Source organism: Nannobrachium achirus, assembly GCF_963921795.1.
Source record: "Nannobrachium achirus genome assembly, chromosome: 11".
NCBI lineage: Eukaryota > Metazoa > Chordata > Actinopteri > Myctophiformes > Myctophidae > Nannobrachium > Nannobrachium achirus.
The window spans coordinates 38,450,306-38,463,596 of NC_137820.1; the positions used below are offsets into that span (position 1 = coordinate 38,450,306).

At 46.1% G+C, this 13,291-nt stretch overlaps 1 protein-coding gene across 1 annotated transcript in view; it reads right to left on the reverse strand.

The window, feature by feature from the left end:
* The window catches only part of LOC308293744 (A disintegrin and metalloproteinase with thrombospondin motifs 20), a gene marked incomplete at its 5' end in the record, with an annotated part of 210,943 nt that overhangs the window by 193,888 nt on the left and 3,764 nt on the right, over positions 1-13,291 (reverse strand). The window contains 1 exon segment of the mRNA XM_080736360.1: positions 7,693-7,882. Coding sequence (XP_080592486.1) covers positions 7,693-7,882 — 190 coding nt within the window.

Below are 13,291 nucleotides of genomic sequence, written 5' to 3' on the forward strand. Positions count from 1 at the left end.
TCATGGAACGATGGCGCGGCGTTGTATCAACAACACGCCGAACACACGCGTCGCAGCAAACCCCACTAGGGGGAAAGACAGACTCGCCGTGTGGCCGCGCGTGTCACGGCCGCACGACTACTGAAACAACATGACATTATTTTCCGTCAAGGCAACACTTTAAAAGCTCTTATCGTTGCCAGTTCTCCTTTCAGCGCTCCTCGAGGCGGTCACGACACACATGCATGGAAATGTCAAGTGTCTGTGTGTGTGTCAGGAAGATGGCAGCTTCCACTAGTGGAAACAAAGATGTCCTTAAACATCATCTTTGTTAGCCGTGTCATTGTGGAAACAACGACGTCCTTCCTTTTCCTTTCAACAGGGTTTTCACGAAAGTGTGCCGCCGCACTGTCAACTTTGGAAACCTTGACGTGAATGTTGTGGTTCCGGCTATAGCGTACCACCAGTGTGTAAAGCCTGAGAAAATAGCAGATCTAAGTATAGATGAGGTACGTATAAAACAGGCTTGTATAACAGGCTTTACTGCAGCCATTCTTTTCCATAAAGAAGTTAATGTGATACAGTAGAGTGACGTAAAGTAACGCGAGCCAACATATCACAACCTTATCTCGCTGCAGGTATCTTCCTCAAGCTGATACACAGTTGTGTTCTGCATGCATGCATGCACGGCCCGTTTGAAAGAAAAGCAGCCGCTCGTTTTAATCTTTGTTCAAAAAAAAAACGTGATTCTCCGGAGAGCAGAGGAAAGAGAAGTGGGTGTGGGGAGGGGGATGAAGGGAGAGAGAGGGAGAGAGAGAGAGAGAGAGAGAGAGAGAGAGAGAGAGAGAGAGAGAGAGAGAGAGAGAGAGAGAGAGAGAGAGAGAGAGAAACCGGTCGAATGAATGGGCTTGGTAAAACAAATATCTTTTTAAATGTACAGAGACTGAGAGAGGGGGCCTGTCTGGCCAGACGAGGAGGAACGTTGTCGACCCAGAGAGCCGGGCATTTCCATATGTGTCCTGTCCTGACTGAGTGACCAAATGAGGCGCTTGGCAGCTCGCGGGACTCACTCACAACAGCTTCCCTAAACTGCCGCCAACCCCTCTCCAAAAGGACCCGGCCTCGGCCAGCTCCACTTGGCAATCATGCCGCAGCTGCCAACGCCGATTTCGAGACAAGCCTCCCCTTTGACAAAGACATAAAGCGTGCAGAAAAGAGAGAGGGGAGAGAGAGAGAGAGAGAGAGAGAGAGAGAGAGAGAGAGAGAGAGAGGGGGACAGAGAGAGGACCATGAGATCATTGACCCCGACAAAGACTGCTTTTATACTTACCTCCTCAGGAACAGGGAATACAGGGGATAGCGGAGCCCCCCAAAGGAATAGCAGGGGGGGGGGACACCCACATATACACACACACAAACACACACACACACACACACGCATGTACACCCAACTTTCATTACATGCAGTGTGCTAAGGCCGATCACAATCTCAAAAGGCAGTGTTCCATGTTCTCGTTATGCTCTTTGCATTCAGGCGGGGTTTTCCGGTTCGATCGCTTCGCGTCGAAGTGACCTTGAGCAAGACGACACCGGAGCGGAGATTTGCGGAAACAAGTGAAAAGAGATAGCCTATTTTCACTACTTTAGCTTGACACTCTTATAAGGCAAAGTAGGGCAGTAATGACGAAAAAAAAACACAGGTCGTGGGTCCGAATCCCGATCCCGGCAACCTTTGCTGCGTGTCATTCCCCATCTCTCTCTCACCATTTCCTGTCAGTCTACTGTATCTATCAACAAAAAATATCTTTACAAACCTCACATTTGGAGATACAAGGTGTTTGCTGCCCTGACAGCGACGACATGAATAGGAACCACACTTTGTCTAATTGTTCACATTTCATTCCTGTTCCGTCACATGGGCTCTGGTGGTGAAACACGAGCACATTGCACTCATTCCCTTGATTCCTTTCCGTTCTCACCTAACCAGGCCGCTCTCCCTGGTGGTCCCACAACCGTGTTACTCAACGCAATTTGCTCTCCGCAATTAGGCTGCGGTTAGGAGCCCCGTATTTAGACAACGTTTTAGTCTGACGAGGAACAAAAGGGAGAGGGCGAGGGGGAGCGTGTAGAGACAGATTGTAACTGTTAACTGTACAGAAAAGGAGCGTGAAAGACAGAGTCAGACATGGTTCAGGATAGGGCGAGAGCAACGTAGATTTTTTTTTACCAGCTCAGTGCACTTTGTGGTTAGAGAAAGTGTCCACCCGTATACTGGGAGGTCGGGGTTCAATGCCCGGGCAGAGTCATAACAAACCATACATAGTGTTGGGATCTGGAACCAGAGTTATCGAAGGAACCTGGATCCAACATTTCAAGGACCACCATAACTCTGAGAGTGTACAAATGGAACCAAATTCCAATGTACATGCTCAGAGTTATAGACCTGTAAGGTTCCATTTGGAACACTCTAAATGAATCTTTAAAGGGAACCGGTAAGGAATTGGAGTAATCGTTAATGAACCGGAATCGCTCAAATCGTAAACGACCCCTCCATACAAAGCAGTGTTAAACATTTACCCAATGCATATCTGCGTGGCACTCAGCATCAAGGGTTAGATTGGAAGTAAGTCCTTGCGACATACAGTACATGTCCAGGAGGTGAACTTACATGAAGTTGCCTCAGCAGCATTTGAAGAAAACGTGCTTCTGGTATGGTAATATAAAATGGTACCCAATGCATCCCTGCTGGGCAATAAGCATGCCATGGGTGTACTTCACGTTGTCTCACACTATATGGGAACAGGAGGCTTCTGGTCATAGTTCGCGAAACCTTCCCACGGCTACTTTAAGGCCACTTTTAACCGCACAGATTCGGCGACGATTCGGCGGCAGAAGGCGGCGGAAAGCGTCTGTTGCCGAACGGGAGCTCATCGTCAGGTTTTCGGCAGCGGGTCGGGAACCTTATCGACCGAAAACTGGAAAACTGGACTTGCTCAGTTTTGTTCAGTCGCCCCTCGCCGTCGGTAAGATTGAGGGAGTTGTAGAATAGTTTACTACTGCTCCAAAACCAAGCCAAAACAAGCCAGAGACATTTTCCCGTCGCATATTTTTACTAAATACCATATTCTCAATCTCAACTCTCAATTCCTATTCCAATTGGATCCAAAGCAAAGCTAGTAGTAGGCTAGTAATAGTCCATCAAGTGCCCGTGTGCTCCTCTGCACGGAGAACAGAGCTGCCTCCGGCCGGGTTAGGGTTGCCAGATTCTGTGAGTGAAATACGCGACCAGGTCTATGAAAATAAGCCCAAAAGCGCGACCAGTTTCACCTCTGAACTCTATTACATTAGTTATTTTATAAAATAATGTTGAAAGCAAGGCCAAATAAGCAACTACACTTCAGAAACAAGCCCAAACAAAAGCAACCCACATCTAGCAACATTATAGGAAAACAGGATCAACGTTGCTTATAAGGAGCAGACCTGGCACCACTGCCATACAGTAACTACAGTCGGCGTCGTCTGAAAAAAATAAAATAAAAAATAAGTGCTTAGTTTTTTGCAGTTCTTTGCAGTCTGTGTACAGTCAGAAGGAGTCTCCTGTAGGCTGTTTGGTGTGTAGACACCTTTACTTAACACCACCACTGAAACAGTGCTGTGTTTTCTCTGTTAGAGCCTCCCATCACTGGAATAGTCTCCCTACCATAGTAGGAGAGACCCGACCACACCTATTTGACCTTCAAATTCAACCTTAAGAGATGGCTTAAAGCAAACCAAATTAGCAATCATAGGTAATTATGAGCTCCATTTGTCACTGGTGACATTTCTCATATTTTACTGTAGTTGTTCTGCCTCCTGTATCCCTGTATGTCTACCTGTCTCGTATTGTATTGATGTCTGTTTTTGCCATATCACCACTTTCTAACAGCCTACCAAGGGACTACAGATGAAAATGGGCTCATTTAAATGGATTTGAAAACTGACAATGATTGATCATTGATTAATGTGCATTGTCCGTGGTAAATAAATAGTGTTGTGACTTGTGGGCTTGTAGATTTTCAGAGAAGATATTTGGTTATAGAGCGGAAAAAAGGAGGGGGGCCTACAAGGATAGAGTCCTGTGCGACAAAGTATATCTAACTATTAATTTACCGAATGTCTGTCCGCCGTCCGCCGTCTGATCGTCTGTCTGCATGCTGACATCACTGATACTAAACCGTGTCGCCACCATGGTAACAATGCCCAACTGATATCACTGACTGACATCACTACAGTGCCCACATTTGGAGATGACATCACAGACTGGCCTGGACAAGGAACACATTATATGGGCATAAAAGAGTGCCAGCCGCGTGATATTGAAACGTACCGGCATTGCGGCAAGTCCCGGAAAAGACGCGCTGTGATTGGCTGAACCGGACGTAGGGAGCGCTCCGTTGTAGTCACTTGGACCGCGCGAGGTGCACGGTACCCAATTATCATGGCGTTTATCGTGCGCTTGCCCAGGCCTTACGGCCTGGGCATAAATATAACGATTGCATTCACCACGGCTTCGTAACTCGCGCGGCGCTGCGCCGGCCGCGCAGCCCTGGCCCGCTCTTCGCGGCCACTCGCGCCTGCGGCGCTCGGGGGCGAAGAGCAGGACCAAGGTCCGCTGGCCTTCGCGCCGCTTGTAATGTCGTGGACAATAACTGTGACATCTAACCATAAAACGAGCGCTCCCTTCGTGTATGCCGTACTAATGCCGTTACCTTTAGATATCACGCGTGCCAGCCAGACAGACGGATACAACAGGTACTGCACAACTGGACACAACATTACTTCTGAGACTCCTGAGACTCCAACATTACTTCTGAGACTAGAATCCCTCATCGCACACCCCCAGGCACAGGACTAGTAGGTTTTAAATGGTCATAGGGAACAAGGCTATTGTACACATCTGTGACATGAAAGAAAACATTTTGCCTATAATAATATGCCTATTGCCCAAAGATATCAGGTTTTAAAGAAGTTAAACCTTGTTGGGTTGTGAGCATTTGGTTGGCTGATGTCTGAAGGGCAGAAATCTCATACATCTCCATATTTTAACGTGTTTTTTCGTAAATGAACGGCCTTACTTGATCACGCTAAAGTGTCACACAAAAGCATAAATCTACAGATCTACACCCTCATATATCGTCGTTGTCGGGTGTAAACCTTGTATGTCCAAAACCATTAGTTTTTTTTTACTAAACTAGCCCTTACCCGTTCAAAGATATGAGCTCCGAAATTATGTGCAGTGTGTGGATTATGGGATGTGCACTGTGCACACAGTATATGAGGGATGGAAAGTAACTTTAACTGGTGCTTGCATGCTAATATGTAGGAGCATCAATGTAAGAAATACCCGTTCCATTTAACGGCTACAGAGATACTGTGTACCGATCTGCATGATTTTGGACAACATCTGTAACAGGGCCAGAACCCCCCCCGCCCGCCTGCACACACCACACTCCCCCCCCCCCCCCGTGTGTGTGTGTGTGTGTGTGTGTGTGTGGGTTTGTGTGTGATTGTGCATGGCCTGAACAACAGCTCCCCTCCCTTAACATGTGTGGTCACAAAAGGTACTGTAGGCTAAATAGATATAGATACACCATAAAAATGCTATTATACAGCATACGATTTGTGAAAGTGACAAACGGGCTTCACAGTTATGTCAGGTGTGTTCATATGCTGATGGTGATGCGATTTCAGATCAATTGCTCCAGCCACTGAGGAGAAACGCTGAGACAGACAGACAGACAGACAGACAGACACTCACTCACTCAGACATTCGCAAAATTATAGTATAGATAGTGAAAACAGCCGATCTACAAGCAAACAACGCCTCGCGGTGTGAGGCGTTGTTTGCTTGTAGATCTGCTGTTTTCACTTCTTTTGTGCGACAGCCTTGTCTGATGAAGCAGGGCTTTAATTCGCGAAAAAACATACTAATTTGAAACATGGAGATACAAGGTTTCTGCCCGACAACGACAATATCTTTTGAACATATATGAGGTTTTCACCCGTCAGTGTACGATTCGTCGAAAACGTGCCTTCTTGCATTTTTAGAAGCGAAGTGGCGCGCGCCATCGCTAAGTGTTTACATCCATCCTAGCTAGCTAGCAGCGAGTATGTGCACCGTGCACACAACTACTTTTACCATAAAAAGACATGGGGTGCTTTGCCTTCCTCGCAAGCTTATAGGTCCCAGCATTGGCCTTCAAAGGAGCCCGTTTATCGCTGCATCTGGAGCAGGGCCTATCTGATAAGAACCGCAGCCCGGGCCCAAGAGGACACCTCGTGGTCCCAAAAAACTCTAAAAAACTTCTTTTAATCCTACTGCTCTTTGTGTACCTGCTGCCTCTTTGATGCTGCCTGCAGGTGTCTCCACATCGACACGCACGCACGCACGCACACGCACACGCACACACACACACACACACACACACACACACACACACACACGCACACACACACACACACTTGGGATTTGGTGTTTCACGTTTGAGGTCAGGAAGATGAAAACTTTCTGGATGTATGCATCTCTTCCGGGGGGTTTAAGGAGATATTAAGAGGAGGACTGGATGTACCATGTCGTTCGAGGGTATCAGCGGGGACTTAGTGAGAGGAGACAGAAGGAGATCGCTTAGCCAAACTGCTGCATTATGCCCTCGTCAGAAGTCTTTCAAATAAGGCCGCCCACAGTTCCTAAAAGGAGAGCATATTTCAAAGAGTCTCAAGAGGAGGGGGCGGGGGGACACGGAGACCCTCCAGATTCTCTCCCTCTGTTTACCACACACAGACTAAGGGTGAAAGAGGGAAGCATATTAAGGAGGTATTGGCCCGGTCCATCAGGTCAACGCCGACTACTTTAAACCTCGGCGACGCACAATGGCCACCGCCGGGCCTGCGACAATGGGCCGCGTTCAGACAACAAGCGAATCAAGCGTCCCGCACATAAAAGATTTATTGCACCCGGTTCCAACAAAGGGGCCGCCCACAAAGCTTTCGCAGCGAGCCGCCGTTATAAGGGGCTCGCGTTCGCCATGCAGTGAACTCTGCTGGGTCAACTCGCTTTCTCTCTCTCGCTCTCTCTCTCTTGAGGGCCTCTCCAACCACCCAACGATAAAAATTCAAATGAACCGGGGTGAGGTGTGGGTGTGGGAGTGGGGGGGGCATGACTGGATGTGGGGCCTTGGAGCAACCTCCCAAGCAGAAAAGCTCTATAGTTATTTTTCTTCCAGAACTGCAAAAACGAGGAAAGAAAAGGGGAGGGGGGAGGGGGGAGAGGGAGGGGGGGGGGGGGAAGTAATTATTTCTCCGCTCTGTGGTTCTTCTGGAGGGTGTGAACGCTTTAGCTTTTTTACAACATGTGTGCAAAAAAGAAAGTGCACGGAGCGAAGCTGGAACGTGTTTCTGCTTTAATTAGGCAGAGGATTGTTTCAATAGCAGCCCTTAATCAAGACTCAAATCTCTTTCTCTCGCTCAACCCCGCCAGACAAAGATCGTGACTGGGTATAATTTGCACTTTTTAGGGCCTCTTTTTTTCTTCTTCTTTTTTTTTTTACTGCCACGGCTCAGAGAGACCGAAGGCAGGTCAACGGGAGGTAAGTGTTTGGAGAGAAACTCAGACAGACAGACAGATAAAGACAGCGGTTGTGGGTAGTGTAGTTAGACAGTCTGCCTGTCTGTTACCTGAGGCGGCGCATGGCTCTGCTGCTGCGGTGGTGGCATGGCTGGCGGCGGGGCCGCCGTCGCTCCTCTTCCGCTCGTGTCTGTAGACGAGGTGGGGTTTGTTCAGCTCCTCGTCGTACTCCTCCTCGCCCTCGCCGCTCAGCAGAGGCTCCATGAAGTACTCCCCGTGCTGCGTGGTGAAGGTCCCCACCTGAAACATAGAGTCGTTGTTGAGTGAAAACCTTGTACAGTATGTCCAAAACCGTTCGTTTAGCATTTTTAATTTTAAAAATGATTTCAACTAGTAAACAGCAGATCTACAAGCACACAATGCCTCGCACCGCGAGTCGTTGTGTGCTTGTAGATCTGCTGTTTTCACTACTTGTGTGTGACGGCCTTGTATGATGAAGCAGGGCTTTACTTTGCAAAAGATCGTACACATTTGAAACTTGGAGATACGAGGTTTCCACGCAGGAACGACGATATAGAGCAGGGTTGGTATTCATTTCAAGGGGCACGTCGACTAAAGACTATGATGACTAAATTAAAATTAGACTAAAATGTCAGGAAGGGACTAGAGAATAAGAGACGCAGTAGAACTAAAAGACAAGTCGTCTTATGTTGCGTTGCGCTCGGGTGTTGCGCTCTGAAAATAGCCGATCTACAAGCTCTTAGATCGACCATTTTCAGCATGCAACCGAGTGTAAAACCTGCCACGACACCATCAAGGCCCGCAAACATACATTTTTGCTGACAGAATCAACTGTAGATTCAGTCAAAGTGAACACTGAACAAGAGCAAGGTGGGGGGTGGGTGGGGGTACCATGAGCAAAGGCCAAGCATGTGCTTTCTTGTCGCTCGCTTGCACGTGCACCATCAACAAAAAAAAGCGTGCAACAACGTCCGCCGTGCGGATTAAGGCATAGTTTTCATATAAGTAAGTCGTTTGTCTCGCTCTGCGATCGCTGCCGTGTTGCAGCCCCTGGGCTAGTGCTGTTGTGTTCGCATTACTTCCATGCGTCTGAGCGACTTCACCTTTTCTGACAGGTGTTACACACTGAAAGAACGTGCTGACTCAGAAAGGTCATAGAAAAAAACAGAAAGGTTAAGAAATATCATATAGAAATGTCGGCGTCAATCAACATGAATCTTAACCCGCTGGGATCAAGAGGATCAAGAGGATAAAACATAATAATATACATGTAGTTTTGTTTAATCAGCACAAAATGATAACATGTACAAGCACATATCACTGACATTTACTACCAAAAGGCAAAAGCCCACTGTAGGCTGTAGGCTATCTTCATATAAGATTCCAGAGCTGCTTATTGTCCTAAGGCATTTGGAAAATGCCATTTCTGCACACAAAGCTAGACTGTAAATACCAAATCTAAATGGCAATGTCGCGCACCTAGGCCTGGGCTAGGCCTGTCACAATTATATTACAGAATCGTTTAATCGCAATTATTTGACATAATCGCATAATCGTCATGTAAAATGTCATAATCGACAGCCCTAAATGTCGCACATCTAAGTTAGCCGAATCCAAAAGCCCACAACGCGTATTGTGGGCTTGTGGATCGGCTATGTTCTTGTTCAGCGCACAACACCGTCGCACGGCCGAGTATAAACAGGGGCTTAAGGTGTGACAGAGAGTGGTCTGAAGGGAGGTGACATCATGGTACACTGTCAGAGGAATGATAATATTGATGTGGCCGTGCCGAGTCCCTCGCTAAAGCTGCTTAGCCCGCTCAGCCGTGAGGCAGCGGCGGTGTGTTTGTATTGGTCATTTCATGCGCACACTTTAACAGGATATCGGGGGACACTGGAATGTTATCTTTGGACGCGGCTCGATCTCCGCGGCCATCTACCGCGAGTGATGGACGATGGAAAACACCACACAGATCAGATGTGGCCTTTCCTTTCCCCGCTCTCCCTCACATTCAAACCGGGGCAGGATTGAAGAGAGCTCAAAAGTGCGTCCTATACAAAAAGCGCTGTAGGCTTAAATCCTCTGGGTGTTCATTGCTGTACTGTAAAGGCTTGCCTGTAATAACATGACACAGGGTTAGATCAAGAAAGCCTGCCCTCATGCACACTGTACTTGTCCACTTTAGGGTTGGGGGTCCTTTCATTAACGACTCTGTCTTAACGGCTCGATTCCTTAACAGTTCCCTTTAGCGATTCCTATATGGGGTTCCAAATGGACCCTTACAGGTCATTTACGGAGGTCCTTGAAGCTTAAACGCTTGAGAACCACCGGTAGCTCTAAGCCAAAGTTCAATAAGGAAGATCTCTCTCACACACTTTCATCTGTATTGCTGGGGATGCTGCACAAACATCCTGTCATTCACAGCGAATCCGCAGTCAGCCAATCAGGCGACTGGACTCCCACCTTTAAATATCACTGCCTCTGACCAATGTCATTCTCTTTTCAGTAAGCAACGAGCAACCCACCTCCACCCCCAACTCCACCAAGTCTCAATCGTCTAGAGGTGAGAAGGAAGGAGGTTCACCTGCACTGCCACCACCAACGCCCCCCTATTAAAAGCTACTCTTAACTGTTAATGGAGTCTAATTGCCAAAATGTTGTATCTTTTATTCAATCAAACTTTTGTTTGCAACAACTTAATCTCTCTTGTAATTGCAAATAGCAGACATGAAGTCCACATAATCAGCTCAGACGGCCTTTCCGAAAACAGTTCCAAAATGTTGATGGAACCTTCAACTTTGGATTTCCAGATCATCAAACCCCTGACTGTGTCCACTCACTTCAGCCAGACAGTGCTGTCCCACAATTGCTCCAATCACTGCAGGATTGGTTGTTACCAGTGTTGATTTCGTCGACTAAAACTATGACAAAAAATGTTTGTCAACTGCGTTTTTTTTCACTGGCGAAAACTAAATAAAAACTAAATAAAAACTAAGCTGTGAGGACTAAAACTAAGACTAAATATATTGACAATTTCGTCAACAAAATACAAACTAGACTAAAACATTAGGGAGGGACTAGTGGAGAAGAGAGTAATTTTATGTTTGGTTGCTCTCAGGTGTTGAAAATAGCCGATCTACAAGCTCACAGCGTGTTGCGCTGCAGCGCGTTGTGAGCTTGTAGATCTGCTATTTTCAGCACACAACCAAGTGTAAAATCAGTCATTACGATGCCATCAAGGCCTGCCAAAATACATTTCAGTTGACTAAATCAACTGTAGATTTAGTCGCCTAAAATCGTATTATATTTAGTCGACTAAAATTAGACTAAAACTGAAACTTATCAGGAGACTAAATTATGACTAAAATTAAATGACATTTTATTCAAAAGACTATGACTAAAACGAAATCAAAATTTGCTGTCAAAAACAACACTGGTTGTTACTGCTGCTGCTACACAGCCATGGACCGGAGTATTAAGGGAGTCATGTTACAACGTGGCATTCTGAGACAGGGGTATGTTCTGCTGGGACCACTTGTGTGCACAGCCATGAGCAAATATCTTGTGTCCCCAACAAGGCAGCCAGATGGGCACTAGATGTTTAGTTACAGGGGGGCCTGCGACAACACTCACTGTTTGGGGTGTCCCCAAACAAACACGCCTCACACTCGGGTGTTCCACTGTGTCACGTCACACAGACTAAGCACACTTTCACACTTGGGGCGGAATTGAAATGCGGTGCCCGCCTTTACGTTGTGGTTTTCACACAGTGAGAGAGTCACCTGGATGGGTACATACGGCAGAGACATTTAGTTTGATCACTTTCCACCTGGTGTCCCTATTTTGGGCATGTGATTGTAGGCGGGATTTCTTCCACACACAACGAAACATTAAAAAGAAATGAAAATAAAAATAGTTTTTTCCCCCCAAAAACAAAAATAGCAACATTTAGCAACACTGATCTACAAGCTCACTATAACACTTTGTGTTGTGATGCTTTGTGAGCTCAGGGGTATATCGGTTATTTATGACGTGTGACACCATCACACGCAAAGTATAAAAAGATTAAGTGGTTAATATTAAACTGACTGGCCAAATGTCATTCCCAATTTGTGCTTGACTGATTCTAACCAAATATAGCTACAGAATAGGCCAATAGATGTGTCATGAAAATAGATATACAATGTTATTCCACGGCTTGAATACACCATTCTATGGAAGCAGAAGCTTGTATGCTAATAGCAAAACTAATTTTAAATCAATATTCTGTGTCGAATGGTTTACTCAGTTCATAAGTAACTGTGTAATAAGTGAGATATTGAAGACCAAGTTTGTTATCATTGCAAAATAACCCTTCAGGGCGAAGCAGGACCTGCGCTTTGTGTCAATCCTGCGTCAACATTATCCCTGATGCAAGTATTCGATCATGTGTGCAAACTTGACAGCGAATCGGGAGTGACATTCTTTTCACTATTGCTTAAAATCATCATCATACACTACAAGTCCATACATTTTCACCCACCATCCGCCCGGGCTATGGGACCGTGGCCATGACTACAGCACCCATACTCTGTGGGGACCACAACCATGACTAGAGATCCAATAGCCCATGGTGTAAAGGCTAATAAACGGCTTAGATTAGCGAAGAATCTGCTCTGTGCATATGCCAACGGTCAACAACCATGTTCAAGTTCAGATCAAATGGTTAACCCACTGAGGAGAAAACATTGATGAGGATGGACTGACAGTTTTGTTCATGTAATAGTAAATATGTGGCAAAACATAACTTCATTAAGTAGCACCATTGACATCAAATGACTAATGCAGTGCACATGGCCAAGTGAACTTGCTTAAATGTGTAAGCATCCAGTCGTACTACTGTTTCAAAGAGATGAGATCATTCATAGAACACCACTGCTCTCGGCAATGTTTATGTGTGTATCTGTCTGATGAATTACTATCTATAAACAAACACCTGGTTTTACGGTCTTCTTTTTCGAGAGTTTCCATGATGTGTTCTCACAGGGCTGCTCTGTTTAGTCAATGGAGGGGCCACAGTTCCGGGGTTTCCCAGCACTGTAGCCCACAGGCAAGAAGATCTGGCCAAAGTAGATGCTGTTCAGCAGTGGGTGCTGAATAGAGATGTACCGATGCCATTTTCTCTTTCCCGATACATTTCCGATACCCTTAACTTGTGTATACTTTATCAGCCCATACCGAGTACCGATCCGATACCCGTGTGTAACTTACAAAACTAAAAGTGGAGTCCAGGGACTCTCTGGGTTCCTTTGAGGGCGTCACAAATATGTACAGGTCTGTACCTCCAAGAGTGAGAGTGTACAAATGGGACCAAATGGACCCTCAATAGTTATGGGGGTCCTTGAAATAAAAAGGTTCGAGAACTACTGATGTAGGAATAAATACAATAATCAATAATTGTTAACATGCAGCTACAAGTTAGTCAAATAATAGTGTAAACAGTACAGTAAGAGTATGAAACAGTAGTGCACTGCCCACATCAACTGAATCATTCAAAAAACAAAATAATTGATGACTGTAATTATTGACATATATCGGAATGGCGTAGACTAGACTGACATACTGTTGATACCGGTACCAGCATTTAAGGCAGTTATCAGCAGCTTTTCCGATACTGGTATCGGTATCGGAGCAACTCCAGTGCTGAAC